We start from the raw sequence: 27358 nt of genomic DNA on the forward strand, positions 1-27358 counted from the left end.
AAATTAAATTTAAAAAAAATAATTTTAATTTAATTAAAAAATTAAAATTATTAATTAAAGTTTATTAAAATAAATTAATTAAATAAAAATTTTTTAAACAATTCAATTAATAAAAAAATAATTTAATTAAATTTATTGAAATAATTAAAAAAAAATAATTTAAAACTAATTAAAAAATTATTTAAAATTATTTATTAATTAATCAAATATTTTTTAAATAATTTGTTAAAATTATTTAATAAAATGATTAAATATTTATAAAAAATATTTTTTTTAAATTAATTTTAATATTAATTATTTTAAAAATTATTTTAAATTAATTTTATAAAAAAAATAAATTTAATTTAATAATTAATTAAATTTTAATTAATAATTAAATAAAATAATTAAATATTTTTAAAAAAATTACATATTTTTTTTATTTTAAAAAAAAATTAATTTAATTTAATAAAAAAATAGAATAAATAAATTAATAAAAAAAAAATTTGACACCTTATGTAAAAAAAATTAAAAAAATATACTTAACGATAGCGGAATGCGTTTGTTGTAAAATAAAACTGCATCTTCGGAATCGTTCCAAAAAAATATATAGTTTTTTGTTACATTTTATATATATAAATATTGATGTGTACAAACAAAAAAATGTGTAGAATCAGAGAGAAAAAAAATCTGTAAATATCTCTGCACGTATCTCTGGCATAAAAATCATCCACAAGAAGCAATGAGGCAAAGGACATCTTGTACAAAAAAAAAATCATGCACTTAAATTTCACATAAATTACTGAAAAATGTGTGTTTGTGTGTAATTTTGAACTGGCACAGTAAAAAAAAATGAAAATTTTATGACGCACAAAACTAGTCAATCGCAAAAAAAACTGTAAATATAAAGCAAAATTTGCAAAAAAATACCCTTTAATTCCCCAAAATTTTAAATTAATTTTTTAAATATTAAGATACACTTTCCATCAAGAAACCACATAAAATCACAGACATACATAATTTTGAATTTTTTAATTTGAAATATTTTTTAGCAGAAAAAATTGTGTTTGTACAATTTATTAAAAAAAAAAGTATAGTTATACATGTTCCCTTTTTTACTTAATCCCAAATTTAAATTTAAATTTTTTAAAGCACCATTTTATATTATATTTAAACGCACCAAAGTAATATTTTTGTGATATGTCCCTTTTTTCCTTGCATTATATTTAATAATGTGTGTGTTTGTGTTAATATTTTGCATTTAATTTTAACTTTTGTCCTATTATACGAATAAATCGGACAAATTTTAAAATTAAATGTTAAACCACGTTTAAACTTTTTTCCATAGATCTCTATAGAAAGTTTTATGACAATTTCATTCATTTTTTTAATAATTTTTTTTTAATAAAAAAATAATTCTGAGAAAAATAAATAAAAATAAACAATTAATTATTTTTTTATTATTAAAAAAAAAATAATATGCGAAAATATTTAAATAAATACAAAAACAATTGAAAACAAATTTGAATGAAATTGTATTCATTTTATTATACGTCATAATAATAATTATCAAATAATATTCACAAAATAATTTAAATGTTTATTCGTCGACACAAAATATATTTATTTACTTTAAATGTCTATAATGTGTTTTTTGTCTCTCATTTCATAAATTTTATACATAAAATATAGCATAGTATTGATTGTTTGTGTGAGTGTGTTTTTTCCCCCGCAAAAATATCAAATATTAATAATAATGCTCGAAAAGCAATAGAAGAATAATAAAATATTAATTAATATTGCTTTTCATTATTATTAATATTAATATAATTTAACGATAATAAAAAGTATATTAAAAAAGTAAAAAAAAAAGTACAAATGTAATAATAATGATGATAATAACAAATTGTCATGGTTATATCGTTCGTGTTCATCACTTGGTATTTTCCACGTAATTTGCTTTGCTTGGCTCGATATGAAAAAATTTACCTTTTTTATTATTATTATACCTTTTTCCATCCATCTCTCACTCTTTATTAATATTTAAAAAATAATAATTATTATATAGGATTTTTTTTTCATAATAAAATTTTATATATTTTATTTAAATCATATTATTATATTATCGCGTCGCCACGACAAAATAATTTTTTTTAAAATTAAATTACTAATTAAAATGATTGGCAACTAATATTTCTTTTTTATCTCACTCCTAAAAGTTATGAAGAAATTTATTTTTAGCACCGTTTATTTCGATTCGTTTCGATGATAAAAACTTTTGGAAGCAGTAAAATTTTTTGATGGCTTTCCTAAATTATAGAACAAGACAAAAAAAAAGTTATTGACTGTTTTTATACGATAAAATTATCGAAATTATTAAATAAATTTATATCTTAAAATTTTACTGCTTTTATTTTACGATCGACGAATTTTCAGCACTTGGTTTTTTTTCGTTTCGAGCACTTTAAAAAAAAATTACAAAAAAAAGGCATCGTGTTTTTTTGCTAAACGAATTTTTTTAATCTATTGCTTGCCAATCCTATCAATCACTCACTCAAACTATACTTTTTAGCTCCGCTTTTGTCCTGTACTATTCCCTCCTCCATTTCCGAATTTTTAGTAAAATAAAAAAAAATAAATAAAAAATGTCATTCCCCGAATTTTATCTCCTGTCGTCGTCGTCGTCATCGTGTTGCTTATTTATCGTTATAATTTTAGATTTCAATTAAAAAAAAAAAATTTTTTTGCAATTTTATTTTTTTGAATTTTTTATTTTTCAACATTCGAAGGACTAACATCAAAAAAAAAATTTTCATGTCAAGATTACACTGGCACACAATTCAACCTATTTTTAGAGTCAAATTTGCTTCATTTTCTACCAGGTAATCGTCGTACAGCTAGCGTCAGGTCTGTAGGTTATAGCGATTTGTTTGTGCTGAGCAAGAAGGACATGTGGGATGTGCTGAAGGAATATCCGGCGGCGCGCGTTCGTCTCGAGGCAATTGCGGTTAAACGTTTGGAGAAATACAAGAAGGCGCCTCTCGAAAAAGGTACTTTGACGCTTTAGCGGAAATGCAAAGTTTTGCCGTTGTTTGGAGAATGTGCGAGTGAAAATGCTTTTTTATTTTTTTTTTCCTTTTAATTTTGTAGTTGAACTTTTCTTGTCTTTCCTGTATTGTGCTGTATTTTTAGTTCAATGTTAGATAATCAAAAAAAAAAAAGGAATGAAGGCAAATGAGAGCAAATCGTTGTACTTTTTAATCAGATTTAGAGTAGATTTAGCCAAGACATGCAATGGATGGACCAATTAAAAGTCAATTTAGATTTTTTGTAGATATTAACTTATTGTGAAAAATTCATGTTTCGCAATTTAGAAAAAAAAATATCTCTCGATAAAAAAAAATTATTTTAAAAAAATGTTGAAATTTAAAAAAAAAATGATGAAAGAATATTTGAAAAAAAAAATGTTTAAAAAAATTAAAAAAAAAAATTTAAAAAAAAATTAAAGATTGAAAAGCAACATTATCAGAAGCCAAAACGATGGAAGGAAGTCAAATCATGCAATAATGAAACATATTGGAATTGTTGAACTTACTAAAAGAAATTTCGATTAAAAAAATAAGTCCTATAAAGCGAGGCGAAAAAACTAACTCGACTCATACAACTTAAAACTAACGATGACTTCAGATCTTTGGAAGTATGCCGATATTGAATCCAAATGCACAGACCTACCGTCAAATTAGTGAACATGTTAACAGGACGACTTTCGCCCTTAAATCAAACGCCTCTCCTTACACAGTCCTCAAAGCATATTCTGACATTTAAAACAATACAAATAAACGAAAGGAGTAACTCTAAAAATATTTGGGTCTTCCCAAAATAGCGAAAATAAGCAATACAAGAAATTACGAAGAAAATAAATCTAAAAGAGAGGGAGCTCAAATCAGTTAAGCAAACAAATCAGAAAAAGTCGAATATTATAAAATTCAGATAATCAACCTTAAATTTTTAATTTAGAGAAAAAATTAAATTTGCAAATTATTCAAATTTTTAACAGTTTTAAGATTTTTTTTAATACTAAAGACCTTCAATTCTACTCTAAAAATCTGAAATTTCGTTTCATTTTAAGTTTTTCTAAAATAAATTAAAATTTCTAAATTATTCTTTTAAAGAGAAAAATAATTTTTTTTGTAAAGAGATTTAAAAAAAATTGTTATGTCTCACGTGAGTTGACAGAATTTTTCTTGAGTTGCGAAATGTCAATTTTTCACAATGTAACATTAGATAAGCATTTAAATTAGATTTAATACGTCACGCCACAGACTCAAAACTTGATAAAATAAAAATTTAAAGCAATTAGAGATGAAAAATAAATTTGAATGCGACACTCAATCGCGCTTGTTTATGCAAATATAAGCAAAAGTTTCGAGATGTTCTGCACATAATTTAATTCATTCCAATAATAATAATTATAATCAAGCTAAATATTTACTTTTCTGTAAGGAGAAAACTTTTCCCAAACATCCATCGGTCTACTTAGCAACGAAACACCCTCCGAGACGAATCCTTTCCTCTGTAACGTTATCTCTGTTTATCTTGCGATTACCTTAAATCTTTCCATTTTCTCGTTTTATTTAAATTTTATTATATATTTTTTTCCATTTGTGGAGTGTCTGTTCAAAAAATCGTCGTCGTCGTCGTTGTTGATGTACAGATTCGATCGCAAAGCTGTTGTTTGTGTTTAAAATGAGCCGCTTTAAAAAAATAAATAAATTTATATTTATGCGCAATGTAAATTAAAAAGAGTTCTTGTTTCTTGTGTTTTTCTTTTCTTGTTTTTTTTTCTTGCATTTTGAAACACTTTGTAAACTCAAAAACTTGTCAAATTCAAAATTAATAAATTGTAAAGTTGCCATGGGACGCTGCCAATCAACTCCTGCTTTAGTAGAAACGAAAGGTCGAACTACGTTAGAGGAAATGTGGCTTGCTCCGTGTCCCGTAACTGCAGCGACGCCTGCTCCAACGACTTATAGTCAAGCAAATTATAGGTAAAAAATTTTTTTTTTTTAATTTTAAAATTAAATTTAAAAAAAAATTAAATTAAATTTAAAATTAAAAAATAATTTTAATTTAAATTTTTTAAAAATTTAATAAATTTAATAAAATTTAATAAATAAATTTAATTAAAAAAATTAAATAAAAAAATTTTAATTATTTTTAGTCAAATGACGAGTCCAAAGCAGCATCGAACGGAAACAACAGGACTCAAAACTGCCGATTCGCATGTTTCGCTGAGCCCGAGTGTTCACAGCAGCGAAGATAGACCAAGAAGTCGTGCGACAACGTCTCGTCCTCAATCTCAACCGAGTCGAGGAGGTAATTTTTTTTTAATATTTTAAAATTGTATTTTTTTTTATTTTTTATATTTTTTTTTTAATTTTTTAAATTTTTTTTCATTTAAAAAAATTTTTTTTTTAATTTTAAAATTTTTTTAAATTTTTGATTTTTTTTATATTTGAAAAATTTTTTTTTAATTTTTAATTTTTTTTTTAAATTATTTTAATTTTTTAAATTTTTTAATTTTTTAAATTTTTTGATTTTTAAATTTTTATAATTTTTTATTTTTTAAATTTTACAAATTTTTACTCAAAAAAAAATTATTTTTTAGGCTGTGAGTCGTTGATCCATCTCGAATCATCGGGCGCAACGCCATTACTTGGCTCCCATGAAGCACTCGAGGGTGAAATAAAGCGACTACGTGAACGCCTTCGAACCGTCGAATCGGAAAATTTTGCGCTCCATACGAAACTCGATCAGCAGCAACTCGAAGTTGAACACCGACTGTTGGAAATTGAGATGCAAATTCGCGGCGAATCGTCAGCAGCTACCTCCGTGAGCGGCGAACATGATGCCGACGAACTCGAGCGAAATCAAGAGAGCATCATATAACATAATGGCGGGCTGCCTACTTCTAAAGTTGCCTTATTGTATGTGCGATGCATGACGTAAACGACAAAAAAAAACGAACGAAAAAAAATTATAAAAAAAAAATTTGTAAAATATTTTAGAATTTTTCCTCCACAATTAATGTAAAAAAAATACTCATAAAATTTATTGGGCTTCTTTAAATCAGGCAGCTACAAAAAAAATAAATAATTTTTTGTAAAATTAATTTTTTTCCAAAAAATTTTTGCCAAAAAAATAGAAAAATGTAGAAATATTGCAGGCGGTACGGTTTCAAATGCAATGAATTATTATGAATTTTTGATCAATTTTTATCATCATCAATGTAAATAAAATTGTACAAATCCCTCATATAAAAAATCGTCAAATATAAAAAAAATATTTTGAAGAGTATTCGGGGACCAAGAATTATAAGAAAATAATGATAAAAAGAACTTGGAATCGTTCAAATGGCTTTAAAAATCATAATACTCTCCAAATTCACTCTCCTCCTTGGCAAAAAAAAAAATAGAAGATGAGCTTGACATTAAAAGGCCTATGTAAAAAATAAAGATGAGCTCAATCCGAATCCAATATTTCAATTTTCATCAGCAGATAAAAAAAACTAATTTAATAAAATTATACAAAACCTACAAAAAATTGAACATTAAAAAAATGCTGTGGATTGTATAATAAAATATTAAAAAAAAAATACAAATATATGATAAAAAAAATGTACAGGCAATTTTAGAGTTTGTAAAAAAAATTAATATAATAATTAATAAATTAATAAAAAAGAAAAAATGTTTATATAAAACTTAAAACCAAGAAAAATTTATGTGATAGAAAATTAGTCATTACAAAAATTTTGTGGAGTGTTTTCTATTTTATGAATAGATCCATCAAAATAACATTTATGAACAAAAACACAAAAATGTAATTTTAATTCGAAGCTTTTTGATTAAAAAATAATTATTTTATAAAAAAAAATAAATATAATAATTATTAATAAATTAAAATTGAACCGTAGTTAGTTTAATAAAGAAAAAAAAATAATTCCAACGTATATTTAATAAAATATAAAAAATTGAAAGCGAATCATCCTCGGCAAAAAAAAATAATTTTTTAACTTTTAAATATATTAAAATTAATTATTAATAAAAAAAATAAATATAACACACACAGTCAAAAAACTGCCAAATTTAAAATTTAATAATAATTAATAAATAAATTAAATTAAATATAAAATTAATATTAATGTTAAGCTAAAAGTGTAAATATTTTATCAAACTGAAATCTTAAAACTCAAAGTTAATGTATAAAAAAAAATTTCATATTTCCTTAAGGAATGGTCGTTCAAAAAATAAAAAAATGCATTTTTTTTTAATTTTTATTATATATGACATATCTCATCATATATTTATTATATTATTATATTATGTTATATCAAGAAAAAATTTTTTTTTTATTAAAATCATAAAAAATCATGTTACAAAATAAATAGTGGCAAAAAAAAATATATAAAAATACACAAAAAATTATTAATATTCGCTCTATTCAAATTTTATTGCCTGTTATTATCTCTATAACTTATTAACTTATTTAGATCTTTAGAAAGTTACACAAAAAAATATAAGAAGCACGGAAAAGGAGAGTACATATAGCTTTAAATGTATTATTAACAAAGAATTAGACAAAAACACTATGAAAATTACTTTTTAGAACATCTTAGAAAAAAAAACAAAACAACATAATATTTACTAAACTAATAAATTTAAAAAAAGGCACATACAGAAAAATAAAAAATAATAAAAAAGAGGATACTAAACGGGTTTAATTTAATAAATAATAAAAATAGATATTTAGAAAATATAGTTATATATTGAGCACCTTTAGTAATCATTACACAATATTTCCCCCGAAAAAAAATGTTTTTCATTCAAAATTAAAAAAAAATATGCTCAATGCTAATATTTTAATTTATTATTATTAAAATTAATTAAATTTAATTTATTAAAAAAAATATATATAATATTGTACAAAAAAAATATATAATTGTGTTTTTCAATAAAATAAAAAAAATAAAAAACTCTTTAAAAAATTGCCAAAAACACGCATAAAAAAATGAATTAAATTAAAAAAAATAAAATATTTAAATTTGTTTAATAATAAATTTTTTAATTGTTTTTTTATTAAATTATTAAAAAAAATATATAATAATAAATATAAAAATAGTTAGTTAAAAATTGTATAAAGTTATTAAAATTTTTTGATAAATATTTTATTATGGTCAATTTCAAATGAAATAATTTTAAAAAAGTTTTTATTATAAAATTTATTATTATAGCAATATAAATAATAATAATTAATTATAATTCTTAAAAAATCCGAATTCTTACAAAAAAAAACAACAACAATATATAACAAAAAAAAAAATAAATAAACAAATAAAGACGAACAGAGAAAAAAAATTATCGTATTAAAATAAATAATTAAATAAATTTAAAAAAAAATATAAATAAATAAATAAAAGTTTGTTAAAGTCATAAAAAAATAATAAATTAAAAAAAATTCAAATTTATTGTAATTTCTATGAAATATTAAAAAAAATGAAGAAAAATGAATGAAAGTCTAATAATGAAAAAATTTTAAAAATTTGTTTTTTTCAACATTTTCACCATTTTCGTCATGCGCCAAAAAATGAATGGAAGCATTTTTTCATCGATTGTTCTTTGACGACGTTTTTTGAGTCGAATGAATTTGATTTGCTGTCAGTTGCCGGTAAGAAATTCAATTTTCTGTCAAAACTTTTTTCCATTCACACTGTTTGATGGTCTCTGTTTCATCTGTTTGTGTTTCCCGACAAAAAATATAAATGTTGTTTGTTGTGTAATTTGACAAAAAATAATTAATTTATGGAAAAATTGTTGAAATTTCCATGTTTCAGTTGAAAATATCGCCAAAGGAATTTGAAAAGTGCTTCACGGGAAAAAATAAATTCTAAAAACGATAAAAAAGGTATGTTCCAAGTGTTGAAGAAAAAAATAAACTTCCTGAATGTTTTCTATTTATCTCTTTCTCTCTGTTTTTTTCTTCTTCTTTAACAAAATTTAACAAAACTAATGAACAGAAAAATCTTTGCCTGAAAAAGTGTTAACGAAGCAATAACTGTGATAAAAAACGTGAAACGAGAGCAAAACTAATCTTATAAAAAATTGATTCTATCGATTTTTCGTGACCTCTTTCGTGTGTTAAAAAAACGTTTAGTTTGTCACAAACGCGCATTCATGCCTAAAGTGTGTAAGTAATAAATAAATAGTCAAAAAAAAAAACTAAAATTCATGATTAATAATGCAAAAACCAAAAATAAATATTTTTTCGCTTCGTAGAATGAATTTCTCATCATATATAATTTATACACTTAGAATAGAACAAAAACACGAAACAACACAAAAAATTGAAAATAACAACATTTACACTCAAAGTCACATGCAATTAATTAACCATGGCACGAATTTATTTAATTTTAATAAAGATTCAAAATTTAGAAAATTTTTGTTGGCTTGGAAAATAGAGATTAGATAAGTTTTATAAGTTCGCATGAACTCTGAACATATATCGGCATTTCTTTCTTATATATTTATATGTACCTATGAATGTGTGTTGTACATTTCGCGAGACAGCTGTGTGGTTAGTGCAAAAAAATTACGTCATCAGATGTGTGTCATTGTACCAAATGAAAGAAAAATTATGAATGTAGCGTTCAATGGGGCAACAAACTTTTCGTCAATGGAAAATTTTCGCGATTTAAAAATTATTGTAATTTTAAAAAATTATTCATTTAATTTTTTTTATGATTTATTTAAATAATTTTAATAAAAATAATTTATATTTTGAATTTTAATTTAGTTTATTTAAAAAAATTTTGATTTTTTTTTAAATAAAATTAATAAATAAATAATTAAAAAAATATTTAATAAAAATATTATGAATAAATAAAATAATTTAAAATTAAAAAAAAAATTTATAAATTTTTAAATGAATTATTTTTAAATTTTATTTGAATTTATTATATATTTATTTATTTTATTTTAAAATAATAAAATTAAAATTTGTTTTGTAAATTGAGAAAATTATTTAATTTTTTTTAAATTTTTTATTTATTAATAATTAATTTAAATAATATTAATCTTCAAAAATTTTTTAATAATTTTTTTTTCTGAAAAATTAAAAAAAATTATTTATTTATTTCAAATTTTTTAAAACATATTTTAAATTTTATTTTATATTTTGAAAAAATAATTAAAATTAATTTTATTAAAATTGAGATTTTTTGTTTTTGTTTTTTATAAAATTAGTTTTTTAATTAATTAAGATAATTAAATAATAAAAATTAAAATAATAAAAATAAAATATTTTAAAATATTATTTTTTTTTTTCTGAAAATATTTTTTTAATCTTTAATAAATTTTTAAATGAATTATTTTTTTAATTTAAATTTTTATTTAAATTTATTTTTTTTTTGAATAAATTAATATTAATATAATTTTAATGAAAGTCTCCCCTTTCGAGACAAAAATAAATTTACAGACTCTCCCCTATATAAAAATAAATTTCTTTCGTCTAACAGACTAAACAGACCAGGTATTCGCCAATAAACCTGTTTAGCTTATAAATACGGCTTTACAACATGTTTATATCACGTTTTATATTTATAATTTCTGTGAATATAAACAAAAAGCTGAATTTTCATACATTTCACACAAATAGCAATAATTTCTTAGTAACATTCGTACAAATAAATATTTAAAGTGTAATCGCATTAAAATTGCAACTATTATTTAATAATAATTCATTTTCAGGTAAAACTTGTTTACAACAAAAAAAATTATAGGAAATAATTATTTTGATCCATTCGACCTAATTAATGACTCAGAAGCGAGATGATCCGCGTTCTGTTTTGTTGATAACTTTATCAAACGAACTCAAACAAAAAATCGTGATAAGTTATATAATTCGGGCAAAAAAATTATCTGTGCGGCGCGGCATGCATTTATAGAGATATGCGTTACGTTTACGATTCGGTAGACTTTAGTCAGTTTTCCGCAAGTCATTGAAGAGTGAAGAAGTGAAGAAATTATTTCTTAATTTTTTGTTTAAATATTAAAAAAAAAAAATTTTTTTTTTTTTTGAAGGTAAGAAATAAGGTTAAAAAGATAAAAAAAATGTTTGTGAGTCATTTGCGTCAGAAAGTGATTAAATTTGTGTTTTAATTGAGGAAAAATATCGCGAGAGAGATCAAAGTTCTGTTCTTATCAGTTTGAGAATTTTATGACGAAGGTTGAGAAAATATTAGGAGAGTCATGAATGAAGAGAAGTGTTTGTATGAAATTTAGTGTAAATAAATAAATTGACGAAAAAACACGTGCGTTCGTGAAAAAATCATTAAAATTAATTTTTCAATTCTGAAAATAAATCCTTTATATTCAAATTTTTGCAAAAATTTTGTAACTTTAAAAAATCATTTTTTTGTAAAATAATTAAATTAAAAAAAAAAAATATTTTTTTTTTTAATTAATAATTTTAAAAATTAAATATTTTTTTTTAATTTTTTAATTTTAATTTTTTTTTTTTAATTTTTTAATTTTATTTTATTTTTTTTTTTTAATTTTATTTTTTCTCAAAAAGGATTTTTATCGATAAAATTGGAATAAAATTTTCAAAAAAAGAGCAACAAATTAACGTAGAAAAATGTTCAATCGTTCATTTTATCCGCTTCTGACACGAAATTTCCCTTTCACTTGTACAACATGCAGAATCTTGCAACAATTTCGTTACTACAACAACCTCACAAGCTCACAATTTCTCACACAAAGCAATTTTACTCACAAAAAGCACCGCTTTTCTCTTAGCACAAGTAGGAAATTTTATGATTTTAATAGAGTAAAAGATATTTTTGTTACGTTGGATGACAAGTCCGGTGAGTGTTTGGTAGTTTTTGGAACACTTTCTGTCCTTTTTTTGTGAAAAATTAAAAAATTTTCTTATATTAATTAATTTTTTTTCGAATTTTTACAGGGAACATGGTTTTGAACCTCTATCAATATGTCCTCGAGTTACCGAGATGGCATTTTATGGCGATGCTGTTCTCGGGATATCTCTTTTATTACTTCATGGAAGTCGTGAAAAGACCAATTTTAGCTGTTAAGGAGGGTCCGTTTAAGCAATTCCTGTTGACACATGTCCCGATATTGGAGATGAAATTTTGGCCGACTTTTTGGTGTGTCGAGCCACGAGCACAAACAGTATTTGCGAGCATTTTACGATCAACTGTGTTGCCTAAAATTAATTATCGGAGGTAAGTTTTAATTTAAAAATTTTAAATATTTAATTTAAAATAAAAAATTGATTAAAATAAATTTTAAAAATTTTTTAATTAATTAATTTTTTTTAATTTAATTGATTTTTTTAAATGATTAATTTTATTTTTATAAAACTAATTTAAATAAAAAATAAATTTTAAAAATTAAAAAATTTATTTTAATTATTTTTAAAAATTTATTTTGAATTTTTTTATTAATTAATTAATTTAGTTCATTTTTTATTTAATTATTTTTTAAAATAAATTTTTTAAATTCAATTAAATTTTAGAAAATAATTAAATAAAATTTAGTTATTTTTTGAAAATCATTTTAAATTAATTTTTTAAATTCAAAATATAAAAATTAATTTAAGAAATCAATAAAATTTAAAAAAAATATAACATAAAAAAATTAAAATATTTTTTTTTCTTATTTTAACTTTTAAATAAAAAAAAAAACTAAAAATAATTTTAAAAAATAAGTAAATTTTTAACTTTTTTAAAATAATTTTTAATTCTTAAATTTAAATGAAAATCAAAATAAAATTGGTTGACTGATTTAATAATTTTTTTTTCTAAAATTATTTTTAATAAAACATTAATAAATACATTAATAATAATAAAACATTAATAAAAATAAAAATGGAATTTAAATTAATAAAAATATTTAAAATGGGTTTGAATTAAATTTAATTAATTTTCAAAAATTATATTTGATAAATTAAATTAATTATTTTTATTTATTATTTTAATTTTTTAATGAAAAATTACTAAAAAAAAAATTTTTTTTTTTTTTTATTAATTTTTTATTTAATTTTTCAACTTTATTAAAATTTTATTTTTAATAAAATTAATTATTAATAATTTTTTTTTTATTTTCAGAGAATTATTTACCATGAAAGACGGCGGCGAAGTAGCTCTCGATTGGTTAGAGACAAATTGCGCTCCCGATAGTCCTCTTATCATCATTTTGCCCGGTTTAACGGGCGAATCGCAAGCCGAATACATCAAATGTCTCGTAATGTCGGCAAATCGCGTCGGAATTCGCACCGTTGTCTTCAATCAACGCGGCTTGGGAGGAGTTACGCTCAAAACGCCGCGTTTATATTGCGCCGCCAACTGCGAGGATTTATGCGAAGTTGTCGAACACGTTCGTAGTTTGAACCCCAATGTAAATATCGGAGCAACGGGCATCTCCATGGGCGGCTTAATTCTCGGAAATTATCTTGCCAAACACGCCGAAGAAGCAGCAAAATATTTAACTTCCGCCAAAATCATCTCAGCTCCATGGAATGTCTTCAAGGGCTCCGACAGCATCGAGAAACCCTTCTTGAACAACATGCTGGGACGTCATTTGGCCGATAGTTTGTGCAAAACTGTCGATCAATACGACATTTTGAAGAGCAAGGAATTCACGTGGGACATGAACAAAGTTCTGCAAAGCAAGACAATTAAGGAATTCGACTCGCAATTCACTGCCAAGCATTTTGGGTTCAAGGATGTCGATCATTATTACACGGAAGCGACGATGCACGACAAATTGCACTCCATCAAAGTGCCGGTTTTGTGTTTAAGTGCTGCCGACGACCCCTTTCAACCGTTGGATGCGTTGCCATTACAAGATGCGGAATCGTCGTCGCACGTTTGCTTCGTCGTAACAGCACGCGGAGGACATATCGGCTTTTTGGAAGGTTGGTGGCCTACTTCGAACGATCAGTACATGAGTCGTCTCTTCTGTCAATTCTTCTCGTCGACCCTGAATGATCAAGTTACCGAATTTGAGAAGGTTACGGGACAGCTGAAGAGCAGCGTGCAACTTTGTGATTGAACTCGAATCCAGTTTTAACCCCAGATTTGAATTATTTTTTGTGTTTTTTCACCTCTGAGCACTTAATCTTTAAAAAAATATAAAAAATTTTAACAAATTATTAAAAAAAATAAAAAATTACCTTAAAAAAAATTTGTTAAAAATATTAAAGGATTGCCTTTTAGTAGTTCAAAACGCTACCTTTGATAGATTTTAAAAATAAAAATAAAAAATAGAGCAAAGACTGCTCACAACTAATAAAAAAAAATAAACAAAAATAAAATACGTTCCTTAGCACGAATAAAAAAAAAACAAATGAAAGTATTTTGCAATTATTGTTAGGATTTTTAGAAAAAAAAGCTCTCTTTAGTCTTTAAGAGTTTTCTTTTGTTTGCATTCAAAATAGCTCAAAAAAAATTATCAATTAAAAATAAATAAAATTTTAAGATCGAATTTTTAATAGTCGATAAAAAAAAATAAATAAAAATTTAAAAAAATAAAAATAAATAAAATTGAATTGTGTGAAGCAATAAATTTTTGAGTTTTAATAAATTATAAATTTTAAGAGAAATTTACGTAAATAAAATTAATTTTTTTTTATTTTTATTAATTTTTTTTTTTTTAATTAATTTTTAATTTTTTTGATTTTTTTTTTATTATTTTTTTTATTTTTTTTAAATTTTTTTTTTTAAATTTAATTTTTTTAATTTTTTTTTATTTTTATTTTTTTTTTATTTAAAAAAGAATTTATTTTATTTTTTTTTTTTGAAAAATTTTTTTTTTATTTTTGAAAAAAAAACTTGGACACTTTTTTTTTACTTTTGAATTTTAACCAATTTTTAATTAAATTTTAAATTATTAAAAAAACAAGACCCTTCAAACAGAACATGACAAAACTTTTACAAAATTACAAAAAAAAAATTTAAAATTAAATTTTGAAGCAAATTTCGTCTTTAAGTTGATTAAAGCTGAAGAAAATATTAAAAAAAGGTAAAATTTATAGAAAATATTTTTTTTTTTATAAAAAATCGTTTTTGACAGAAAAATTGAAATAAGAAAATTTTTAAAAAAAATTCATCTCGTTATGGAAGAAAATTTCAATGAAATTGTGAAATTTCGGATTTTTGTTTGTTTTTGATCATTTTAAGACAGAGAAGGTAAAATTTTTGGATTAGATAAATGATTGGATTTTAAGCTCATTTTTCAATTAAAATTTTAGTTTTGTCTTTAAATGATCAAAAACAATTAAATATCTAAAATTTCACAATTTCATTAAAATTTTCTCCTATAACGAGATGAAATTTATTTGAAAATTTCGTAAAATTGTTTAAAAATTCATTTTTATGAATTTTAATTTTTTTCTTAATTGTGTGAACAAAAAACATAAAATTCGCATTTTTTATCTTTTAAAAAAATTCAATTTCAATAAAAAAAGATTTTTTCGAAATAATTTTTGTCTAAAATTATTAAAATATTTTTTAAAAAATCTAATTTCATGTACAAGAAATTGCCTGAAAATTTGATCCCAAGTATGATAATTTCCTCAAATTAATCTTTTTTTTTTACAAAATTTATCTCAACCCAACATTTTTCAATCCAAAATCTCAAAAAAAAAATCCTTCATCAAAAAAAATTTCCCTTTAAATCTAATTTTCAATAAAAAAAAAATCATTTTTTTGTTTTAATTGCATATCAGATGGAATTTGATACATTTTTTTATTTGAATATTTTCTCTTTCAACATCATTTCATTTCAAATTTTCATGTTGTCTTCAAAGAATTTAAGCGGTTTGTTTTTGGGCCAATTCACGTTGCTTCGCCTTCTCGAGCTTGGCAGTACGTGCTGTGCTCTTGGGTCCCAATTGACCGCCTCCCCAATGACGACGGATCTCCTCATGGCGATCGTTGTAGTTGGTCTTGATGGTTTCAACCAATTTAGCCAAGTTGGAACGGTCGGCGTTGTCGACTTGCGTCAAGCATAGAGTTGTGCAGGTCTTGCGGTGCACGAGACGACCCAAACGAGCCTTGCCCTTGATGATGCAGTATGGAACGCCCATTTTGCGGCACAAGGCGGGGAGGAAGAGAACCATCTGTGAAAAAAAATTCGATTAATTTTTAATGAAAATTATTTTAAAAAATTTTTTTTTGTGAGGAAAAAAGTCAGAATGTCGTTTGTCAACAAAAAATGAGAAAATTTGCCATAAATCCAGTGTCAAATGGACAACAAATTTCTCTTCAGGTGAAGAAATTCTTTTCATCAGTCAAAAAATCGGAAATTTTAAAGAAAAATTCGAAACTTACCTCGATGGGATCAACGTCGTGAGCGATAACAACGAGTTGTGCCTTCTTTTGTTCAACCAATTTGGTGACAGAGTTGGCGCCAGCACGGATAATGTTGCCCTTCTTCGTTGGAGGTTCCTCCTTTCCAGCAGCCTTAGCTTCAGCCTTGGCCTTCAAGCGATTTTGCTTCGCCAATTTCGTCTCAGGACGATATTTCTCCAACAATTTGAACAATTGAACGCAAGTTTGCTTGTCCAAAGCTTGGGAGAATTGGTTAATTGGGGGAGGAATCTTCAAACGCTTTTGCAAAATTGCCTTGTGACGTTGGATGCGGATGTATTTGGGCCATCTAACGAAACGCGACAAATCACGTTTGGGTTGGATGTTGTTGCCTGCAAGGAAAAAAAAACAAAAAAAGCGTTAAATTGTGAACCGAATTTTACACACGAGCAAATTCGCGTGAGGAATAGCATGCACTCACCAATGCCATAATTTTTTGGCCTCTTCTCGAAAAGCGGATTAACCACTTTCTTAACCTCAACCTTCTTCGTGGCGAGGGGAGCGGCAGCAACTTTCTTGCCAACTCCCTTTTTCTTGCTAACCGGCTAGAAAAAAAGAAGAGAATGCAGTGAGCAATTGGCCATTTCCATTTCCGAAATTTGAGGTTCATGTGTGTATACTGTACAAACACAACACATGTGGCGTAAAATTCGGTTCACAGTAATTTCGCCAGATTTGGCACGAAAAAACCCGAATTTAGCGGGAAAATTTGATTTTCCGTGAAGAATGTAGCAGCGCGGAGGATATTTACCTTCTTGGAAACCATTTTCAGGCGAAAATATTGATGAAAATTGATTTATTTCCCACAGTTAAAAACGTGGACGTGCTTTCAAGGCGATGCTTGATGCGAAAAGAAAGATGACAGCGCGAGACGGCTCAAAGTGATAACGGAGGGCATTGCGATTCGGGAAAATGTTTTCGATTTGTTTGATTTTGGAATTTTTTTTGAGAAATTGTTTTTTTTTTAGATTTTTCGTTCAAATATCTTAATTTTTAAGTTTTTAATTTTTGAACAAAAAATTATTTAAAAATAAAATTTTCTTTAAAAAATTAAATTTTTATTAATTTTTTTTTTTTAATTTTCAATGAAATTTATTAAAATTTGTCAAAAAATTTTAATTTCTAATTTTGAGCTTTTAAAGAAATTTATAAGAAATTCAAAAAAAAAATTATTCAAAAGTATGTTTTCGCAAACTTAAGAAATTCTTTAAGTATTTTTTTTTTCTTACTTCTCAATATTGATATGTTTGAATATTTTCAATATTAAATTTCGAAAAAATCAAAAGTCGAGTATTGAACAGTGAAAAGGAAAATTTTTAAAGAATTTAATTGAAATTTTGAAAATTAAGATTCTGAAAATATCATCTCTGTTAAAAAAATAATAAAATTTTTTCACAAAAAAAAAATTAAAAAAGAAAAAATTTTGATAAAATGAAATTATTTTAAAAATTTTTGAAAAAAAAGTTCGACAAATTGGGCAAGAAATTATTTAAGAGAATTAATTTAAAATTTCAACTTTCAAAAAATTAAAGAAAAATATTTTAACTTCGAATATTAGTTAAAGAAAGTATTTTAAGTCGAGTTTTGCAAACTATCATTTTCTAAAGAATTTAAAAAAAATCATTTTATTTTCTTTATTCATTTTTTTAAAAATCAAAAAAAATGTTAACAAAATTAAATATATTTCACAAAAACAATTTAAATTTAATTTCGAATAATTTGAAGACACTTATTTCAAAAAAAAATGTATCAAGAGTCGAGTATTCAGTATTAAAAAAAAGTTGAGAAAAATTATCAAAAATTTTAAAAAATTTAAAAATTTTCAGTTTTGAATTAAATTTAACAAAATTCTTAAAAATCAGATCTTTAAGATTTTCTATCAAATCATTTTTTTTAAAAGTTTTTCTTCAAAATTTGTTACAAAATCTACTGAAAATTTCTAAAATTTTAATTTAAAAATCAAAAGAGGTTCTAAACAAATTTAAATAATTTTCTCTAAAATTTTGAAACATTAAGAAAAATTTGACTTTTGAATTGAATTTAATTAAAATTTTCTTTCAAATTTTAAGATATTATTCAAAAAATTTCACTTAAAAATTCTCAAAAATTTAAAAATCTAAAAAAAATCCAAAATTGTAATGACCTAATTTGCCATTTCTAATTCAAAAAATGAGGCTCATAACTAAAATTTCAGGATTTCCTCACGAAATTCAGTCACGTGCCTCTAATATTTGAATTAGCAAATGGCAATTTTTCAGTTACAATGACAAGTCGTCACGAGCCTCAATTGTCAGAAATCCATCGCATGTGCCTCGGGTCAATTTGATTCAGCAACTGTCAAAACACAGCCAATTGTTTAGATCTTTTTTTCGCTAGTTTGTGTTATTCTTCTAGTTAAATATCCTAATTTCCTGTCAAAATATCATGGAAACGTATCCCGGTAAGTACCGCAGCTAACGAAAAGCGACGTGAAACGCCGCAACGACACGCAAATCGGGCAGAAAGAAAATCTCTCTCGTCGCACATCCTTCGTCGTTGTCTGCGTTTTTTGTCCTCGACCATTTTCATTCAATGTGCAAATGCGGAAAACGGGCAATTCCTAAAAGAAAAACTGCCGCAAAGGGCGAAAATCGAATGTTTATAGAAGCGGAAGACGATTTTTTAAGTAGAAAAAGTGAAAAAATTGCGGAAAATCTCTTTGTTGTGCAAACATCGTGATGTGAAATGTACGCAAGTTCTACGCACTTGTAAAAAAAAATACATTTCTGTACGGAATAGACGATCATTGAATTCACAGAGAGACTTGAAAATCTCGTTCGAACCGCGTTTTGATCAAAGTTTTCTATCCAAGTTGCGAGTATCTCAAGTCACTCAAAGTCACTCATGGCACTCAAGCCCAGTTGCATAAAATAATTTCCGACAAAATCCCAATGCACAAAAAATAATTTCCGACCAGCTCACAATCAAATGTCGGTACGTGACCCAGATCACAGAAAATGGTTTTGTACATTTCCCAGCTCACAGAAAAAAATTCTGTACAAACACTATGCTCACATACGGGTTTCTGTAGCGACGTACAGACATCATCGTACCGTGTATGCGTATAGAAACAGAGAATAATGGAAGCGGTTTCCATTCGAATTTTTGTGCTTCCATGAGGATTGGCAGGATCGTTAAAGGACTAAAATTGATTGAAAAAAAGGATATAAAAAGAGAAAACAATATTTTTAAAGAAATTTTGTTTAATGAAGATGAATTTAAGGTCCAAAATTTGAAAAAATTCGTTTGAAGAAAAATTTTCTCAAGCTGAAAATGTTAAATTTTGAATTTTTTAAAATGAATTATCTTTAAAAACCTTGAGTAAAAATGTTACATTAAATAATTTTTCACAAAATTTCGTTAAAATTTAAAAAAAAAAAATTTTAAAATTGATTTTTCAAGAAAAAATTAGTTTGAGAAATTAATTTTTGTTTGAAATTTATAAGCTTTAGTCAAGAATTTTCATATTTTGAAGCTCAAAAAATTTTTAAAAAATGTCTCAAAAAAACTTCTTCAAAAAAACTAAAAAAAAAAAATTTAAATAAGAAAAATTGCAAAAAAAAATTTTTTTAATGAAAATTTACTTCGTATGAATATATTTTTGCTTTTAAAAATTTTAAGAATGAAAAAAAATTAAAAATTTTCTTTAAAAATTTTAAGTGAAAATATTAAAAAAAAAAATAATTCTTAAAAATTTTTTTAATTTTTGAATAACAAAAAATATTTTTCAACGATTTTTTAATAATTTTTTGTTAAAATTTTCATATTCTTTACTGAAGAGTTAAAATTCAAAAATTTTTTTTTCTAAATTTTCTTTTGAATCTTTGACTTAAAATGTTTAAAGTTGAAAATTCTTAAAAATTTTTGATAAGCAAAAATAGCAAAAAAAAATTTTTTATGAAAAATTAGTTCTTATACATAAATTTTTGCTAAAAATTTCATATTTTTCACTGAAAAGTTGAAATTTAATAATTTTTCAAAAAATTTTCTTATAAAATCCTTAACTGCAGACATAAAAAATTAAACTTTTATTAAAAGTTTTTTTTAAAAAAGGTCAAAAATTTGGGAAAAAATATTTTTCATGTAAAAATTAATTAAATTTCATCAAATTTGAGATTTTCCTTCTGCTCTAAATCAAATTTTCCTTCAATATCTCATTCAAAAGTAACTAATCAACTAATTTTTTCTCATTTAGACAAATATTTTGGAGATCTTTACATAGCTGGCAGACCGGGAGAGACACTTCGCAATATAATTGGGAGCCCGAGCCTCAACGAACGGTAAGTCTCATTGCTTCTCTTGCGACTTTCTTCTATTTTTTGAGAAATATTTCAATCTACTACGTCCCGTCAGGTCCCAAAAATTCTGTGAAAGTAAATTTTTGTGAGTGATGTGACGAATTTTCGAGCATTTCGTACTAACATTGGATGATTTTCGACGATTTCTGATCGAAAAATGTCGAAATTTGTTACAAAACCGAACCAAAGTGCACAAAAAATGATGTTTTGCAAGATGCATGTACCTTTGATCGACGTCTTGTTTTTTTTTATTTTGCGTAGTCGCGAATATTTACACGGCATACAAATCATCATCATAGAGCAAGCATCGCGGCGAGAGTAGTGCAGCACAATGAATGTCTCTTGTCTAGACACTTGACTTAATTTTCTTTCGTTGTTTTTGTATTTTTTTTGCTCGCTCGCGACTTTTCACTTTCACTCGTCGTCGTGTGTCGTAATTTTGTTGCGTTGTGCGTGATCATAGACGACGACAAAACCTGGAAAACCGTAAGTGACGTCAGAATTTTATGATTATGAAAACACACACACTCGTAAAAAACGCGACTGCTCCTTAATTATTGATTTATTACGAGCATTAAAAGTCATTCAATTAACATTTTTCGTGTTTGAGGAATATTACGCTTCGAGAGACGACGACGATGCAATGAATAATATCACAAAATAACGAAACGATATAAATTACGGATGAGACCTCGCTTTTCGAGACAATTTTCAAAAGTTATTGGAACAAAGAAAAACCCACAAATTGTTATTGCTTTATTATGTGACGCGTTTGTTGTCCGAGAACGGGAGAGAGACACAATAATGTCATAAAAGTTCCCCCTCGTCGTCTATTAGCAATATTATCGGAAAAAACCTTTCAAGGGTGCGTTCCATTGATAGTCAGTGACCGACGACGACCATCATCATTGATTTATTGACGAGAATTTTATAACTTGTAACACGCAGGAAGGACGATGCAATATTAGAAATTGTTTAGATTTCCTCCTGAAAGTTGAATTTTTAAATTTACTCTGAATTTAATTTTAAAAAAAAATTAAAAAAGTATTTTTAATTAACGAAAATTTTATAGAATTAATTTTGAAATTTGAAAGGCATTTTTTTAATTTTGAAAAATTTTAATACTTTTAATTAATTTTGGTTTTTTTGTTTGAATTTATTTTGAAAAAAAAATTAAAAAAAAAAATATTTTTATGAAAAGAAATAATATTAGTTTAAAAATTTGATTAAAAATTTGGAAAAGTTTAGAAATTAAAAATATTTTTTTTTTAAATCCTGAAAATTTTAATAACTTTAATTTATTTTGATTTTTTGATTAAAAAAAATTTTTCAAATATTTTTATAAACTAAAAAATTTTAAGTCAAATTTTTAATTGATTTGCTTTTATTTAAATTTAAAAAAAAATTAGAACGAAAATTTTTATAAATTGAAAATTATTAATTTTGAAATTAGAAGGATTTTTTTTTAAATTGTTGAAATCCTTTAAAATTTTGATAATTTTAATTTATTTTTATTTTGTTATATTTATTTATTTTTTTTGTGAAAAGTTAAATTTAAAAAAAAATAATTAATTAATAATTAAATTAAAGTTCAAAATTAAAATTAATTTTTTTATTAAATAATTAATTTAAAAAATCAATTTTAAATTAATTAAATTTAATTTTGAATTTAAATATTCTGTAAAAAGAAAATATTTTTTTTTTAAATAATTAATTTTTTCTTTTTATTTTTTTTACAAATACAAAGATTTAGTTTTATAAAAATGATCAAAACTCTTAATAAAAAATAAAAAAAAATATTTTTCATTTTTTTTATTATTAATTTAATGAATTAATTAATTTAATTTTTTTTTTATCAAATTAAGAAAAAAACTTTTTTTTAAAAATTATTTTTTTTTCTAAAATTTAAAAAATTTAGAAAAAATGAAATTTTTTCAATGAAATTTCTTTTTAATACTTTAAAAGCTTAAAAAATTGAAAACATTTTCGATTATTGTAACGTCCTTTAGTTACTTTTACACCGGATTCGTCGTCGATTCTGTGGGTTGTCTGGAAAATTTAATTCAAAACGGATATAATTTTGATTGATTTTCTCAACATTTTTCTGCGGGCGCTTATAAAATTTAATTCAATTTTTTTTTGATAAAAATAAAACACGCGTTTCATGTCTGTCCGTTACAAGTTGATCTCCTCCATTTTCCTTTTTTCACTCGCATTAAAAATTTAAACAAAAAAAAAAACAATTTTCTTTCTAAAAATAACGACAAATCTTTTCCTTTGGATTCTAAACGAATTAGAATCACGCACAACGGACAACTTTGACGACGACGCACAGAAAAAGAAAAGAAAACATCAACACCTCAAGAAGAAGAGACATTCGTTGCTCTCCAGTTAGTTTTCTTGTTTTTGTTGCATTTTGCTGTGTGTTCGTGTGACGATGTGTGATGATGACGCTTCGTCCCCGATGCACGACAAGCAGAACAAGAAGCGACGAAGACGAAAAAGAAGAAGAAGTACATATGCACTTACAAACCTACATAACACACAGTTGGTATGCATTTCCTGTTGTTATATGTTACAGTCATGATTTAAAAGTTTCTTCTTCATTTTTTTTCTACTTTTTTTTTCTCTCTATGACGTGCATTAGATAGAGCGAGAGAGATCCGTACATTTCAAAAACGTTAGTCGTTATGATAGTAAACATACAAGCGACATGACAAATGTAGATAAATAAATTTAAAGGAATCAGCGGAAAGTCGTCAGTAAATTAAATCAACTGTCAAAAAATTTAAAAGTCAAAATTTTGATTTTTTTAAACAAACTTTCTTAAAATTTTAATCAAAAATAATTTTTAAAATTTTTTAATGAAATTTAATCGAAAATTTAAGTAAAATAGCTTAAAGTGTCAAAAATTTGACAAATGTCAAATTGACGTTTAAAAATTTTGACAGTTTAAAAAAAATAATTCTATAAAAAAAATAATTTTTTAATTAAAAATTAATTAATAATTATTCATGATCTCAAAAGATAATAAATTCCATTTTGATTTTAATATTTTTTTAAAAAATTTGATATTTTAAAATTTTGACAAATGTCACTTTGACAGGAAAATGTCAAAAATTTTAATTTCCTTCATTTTTAATGGATCTACAAATTTTTAATTTTAAAAAGTTTTAGAATTTCTTATTTTATCGAAAAAACATAAATTTTAATTCAAAAATGTCAACTTTTCGGTAAGTTTTTGACAGCTGTCAAAATTTTCATAAAATATTGCAAAAAATTAAATTTTTAAATCAAAATTTGCGAAATATCTGCCAAGAAAATTAATTTTTAATTAAAAATGTGAATTTAACGTCAAATTCTTAACATTTTATTTTGACAGCTGTCATTTTTTCATTTTTTTTTTTCAAGAAAAATTTAAGTTGCTTAACAAAGTTTGAAGAATTTCTTAAAAAAAAAAATAATTTTTAAGCAAAGTAACTTTGACAGCTCTTAAAACTTTGACGTTTGTAAATTGTATTTGACAGCTGTCAAAATTTTGAAATTATTTTAATTTTTTGACATTCTAATAAATTTTTTGACGTAACTTTAATTTTTAGTAAATTTTATTAAAAATTTTTATAAAATTTACCAAAAATTCATAAATCCTAACAATCCTTAATGAAAAAAAAAATTCAAATTCGAAAAAAAAACCGGAAACTTGTTAAAACAGACGTCATTTCGTACAAAAACGCTCCCCCCGTTATGCACACAAAACGCAAGGTAAATGCATTACAAGCAGAAGTTAATAAACCTATTTTAAGAAAATGTACTAAATTATTATAGGAACACTCAAAAAATAAATTAAAAAGGGACTAAGACATCTCTCGTGTGTGTGTGTGAAGCGAGAAACGAGGAACAAAGTCTACATCTTGTCTGAAAATAAAATGTGTGTAACGTCTTAAGTCCATATATGGAATGAAAAATGCATTTTCCATATGGAAGTTGAACGTTTTCGTCTTAAATAAACTATAAGGGATAATGTTTATAAATGTTTTAAAAAGACATGAATCGGATGTTCCTCGAACATTTGTCTGTTAGATTTTTCGTTTCGTGTCAAGATTTTTTTTTTTCAATTTTTTTCTTGAAAAAAAAAGTTCAGAGAGAGAGTTACAAACGGTCAAAACCAAAACTTATTGATGCAGGTCAGGGCGTGCTATTGCTATGAAAACGATCCGTTTTTTTTTTATTTGCCATTGTAATGTTACGGGTGATGCATTTCGAATAACAACAAAAAGTAAATAATACACAAGTACAAAAAGTATCGAATTTTGCCGTTTGCTGCTGCGCGTATGTCGAAAAGCGAAACATCTGTGTTATTTATTTATTTTCGATAAAAATGAAATTGACGTCTCTCTTTCTTCGGTAATTCTCTCCTGTTTTCGTACAATTTTGTAAATAATGACAATTTTTCTGTAAATATGTGCGATCACTACTAACGAGCATGTGAGTCCTCCTCAAGGGATTTTTCTGAAAAAAAAAATTTGTTTAATTATTAATACTTGTAAAAAATTTCTTTTTTTTTTTGTATAAAAACGGATAAATTTACATAATTTGATTTTCCTTCTTTTTTCATACGAATGTCGCTCGATAAATCACGCAGTAAGGCACGTGCACGTAAATCGTGTAGCTTAAGCCTACGTGAGCGTGTGGAAGCAAAGCAAGATCGAAGGTAACCAGAGTAAAAATTCAAGTCCAAAGTTGTGTTGTTGGCTTTTGATGGCTTTTTGCGTGACGTTTTTTACCTTCTTCTTCTACTTTTTTCTTTGAAATTAACAATTTCTTCAAAAAAATTAAATTTTTATTAAATTTTAATATTTAAGGATTCAAATCGAAATTTATTGAAGAGAATATAAGTCAGACACTTTTCTTCTCTGAGATGAATTTTGGTAAAAAAAAACGATGAACGTTTCTTAATTTTTTTTTATCGAAAAAGGCAAAATGTGAGACATTATGAGCCCCAAAGTTGATGTTTTTTATTTTTGTTTTAATTTAATTTAATTTTAATATTTTTTAATATTTTTCAATTTTATTTTATATTATTTGTTAATTGGCAAACCGTAAGCTAGTCTAAATGAGTCGTTGTTGTTGTTGTAAGACTAATATGAAAATTTTAATTTTTATTTTAATTATTTTTTTTGTTAAGTTTTATTTATTTTATATTTTTTTATTAAAATTTTAAAAGAAATTAAAATAATAAAAAAATTAAAAAAATTCAAAAAATTATATTTAATCAAAATTAATTATTTGAATTATTTTAAATAATTTATTTTATTTTATTTTATTTTTATTTTATTTTTAATAATAATTTATATATTTTAAAAATTTAAATTAATTTTTTAAAAAATTATTTTTTTTTGTTTTATAAAAAATATTAAAAAAATTATTTTTAAATTTTTATTTTTTTGTAAAAAATGTTTTTTTTTTTTTTTAAATTTAAAAAAATTAAAATTATAAAAATAATCTTGAAAAATATTTTTTTAAAAAAAATTTTATTTAAAAAAATAATTTTAAATATTTTAAATATTTTTCTTAAATAATTTAAAAATTTTTAAATATTTTTTTTTTTTTTTTTTGATAAAAAAAATAATTTAAAAATTTTTTTTATATTTTTGTTATTTTTATTTAATTTTAATTTTTATATAAAAAAAATAAAAATTAATGTTTAAATTAAAATTAATTATAATTATTTATTTTAAAAAATTTTATTAAAAATAAATATAAAAAAATTAAATAAAAAATAAAATAAATTATATAAAAAAATAGTTATTAAACTTACTTTAATTAAAAAATGAAAAATCTTCTTTTTCAGGATTTGTACTGAAATTTATTAAAATATATTGTTTTTAAAAATTATTTATTAAAATTTTTAAATAAAATATTATTCACATTAGAAATTTTTTTAAAAATTTATAAATTTTTCTTCAAAAAATTTAAATTTTTTAAAAAATAATTGAAAATTTTTAAACAAAAATAAATTTTTCACGCAATCCATTACAAAAACATTCGAACATAAAATCCTCAAAAGATCAAAAAAGTTCATAAAATTACATGAAAAACAATTAATTCCCATTTATTGCATCGTCAAGTCCTTTACAACTTCCATTCTTCTCGTTCGTCTTCCTTTAACAACATTTTACGCTTTTACGACATGCCATAACGGAACCATGTTTCGCTCCTTGTTGCTCAAATGTTCATAAATTTTGATCAATTTACCGTTTTTTTTTACATTTTCTTTATGCATTTCACATTGAATAATCATAAATATGGAAGAATATATAAAAATTTGGTAAATTAGTGCCCTTTTTGTTCAATAGACAGTTACCACCTGTCCTTTTTTCTTGTTCGTCGTATGCCTCCCGTTTCACAGACAGGCACGAGTCAATGCATTTAAAAACAAATTTAAGCAAAGTATTAAAATTTATTCGTTTTTTTTTATTTTTTTTTTCTGTTCCGTTTATTACTTTGCTGCATTTATTTACGCGCGTTGCCTGCAAAACATTTTGTGACCGAAAAAGTTAATCCGAGAAAATCCTCGTGTTTCCATCATCGC

At 23.8% G+C, this 27358-nt stretch overlaps 4 protein-coding genes across 7 annotated transcripts in view; 3 read left to right on the plus strand and 1 right to left on the minus strand.

Moving 5' to 3' along the window:
• The window catches only part of LOC134832460 (cyclic nucleotide-gated cation channel alpha-3), a 33321-nt gene extending 27289 nt beyond the window's left edge, over positions 1-6032 (plus strand). The window contains exons 6-9 of the mRNA XM_063846481.1: positions 2862-3029; positions 4889-5027; positions 5201-5355; positions 5648-6032. Of these exons, the coding sequence (XP_063702551.1) occupies positions 2862-3029; positions 4889-5027; positions 5201-5355; positions 5648-5928 (743 nt within the window). The 3' untranslated portion in view covers positions 5929-6032. The remainder of the gene's footprint in view (positions 1-2861; positions 3030-4888; positions 5028-5200; positions 5356-5647) is intronic.
• Positions 6033-8759: 2727 nt separating this feature from the next.
• On the plus strand, positions 8760-14481 carry LOC134829853 (phospholipase ABHD3). Of its 4 annotated transcripts, XM_063843134.1 has the most exons (5): positions 8760-8940; positions 9053-9222; positions 11611-11902; positions 12001-12280; positions 13166-14481. In XM_063843134.1, the coding sequence occupies exons 3-5, from the start codon at positions 11674-11676 to the stop codon at positions 14109-14111; spliced, it is 1455 nt and encodes a 484-aa protein (XP_063699204.1). In that variant the 5' UTR covers positions 8760-8940; positions 9053-9222; positions 11611-11673; the 3' UTR covers positions 14112-14481. The 4 variants fall into 4 exon arrangements, with proteins under 4 accessions (XP_063699204.1, XP_063699203.1, XP_063699205.1 ...); XM_063843133.1 differs by lacking the exon at positions 9053-9222; XM_063843135.1 differs by lacking the exon at positions 11611-11902 and having other exon boundaries at positions 13166-14479.
• Positions 14482-15816: 1335 nt separating this feature from the next.
• Positions 15817-17302, minus strand: LOC134832914 (large ribosomal subunit protein eL8). The gene is made up of 4 exons (XM_063847128.1): positions 17181-17302; positions 16851-16974; positions 16391-16761; positions 15817-16179 (listed from the first exon to the last, which is right to left on the minus strand). Exons 1-4 carry the CDS (start codon positions 17193-17195, stop codon positions 15871-15873), a joined length of 819 nt encoding a protein of 272 aa, XP_063703198.1. The 5' UTR covers positions 17196-17302; the 3' UTR covers positions 15817-15870.
• A 1462-nt stretch (positions 17303-18764) lies between these two features.
• The window catches only part of LOC134832459 (serine/threonine-protein phosphatase 4 regulatory subunit 1-like), a 55659-nt gene continuing 47065 nt past the window's right edge, over positions 18765-27358 (plus strand). Inside the window, exons 1-2 of the mRNA XM_063846480.1 lie at positions 18765-18869; positions 20664-20748. Of these exons, the coding sequence (XP_063702550.1) occupies positions 18854-18869; positions 20664-20748 (101 nt within the window). The 5' untranslated portion in view covers positions 18765-18853. The remainder of the gene's footprint in view (positions 18870-20663; positions 20749-27358) is intronic.

The sequence above is a fragment of the Culicoides brevitarsis genome, chromosome 2 (genome assembly GCF_036172545.1).
Source record: "Culicoides brevitarsis isolate CSIRO-B50_1 chromosome 2, AGI_CSIRO_Cbre_v1, whole genome shotgun sequence".
Taxonomy (NCBI): Eukaryota; Metazoa; Arthropoda; class Insecta; order Diptera; family Ceratopogonidae; genus Culicoides; species Culicoides brevitarsis.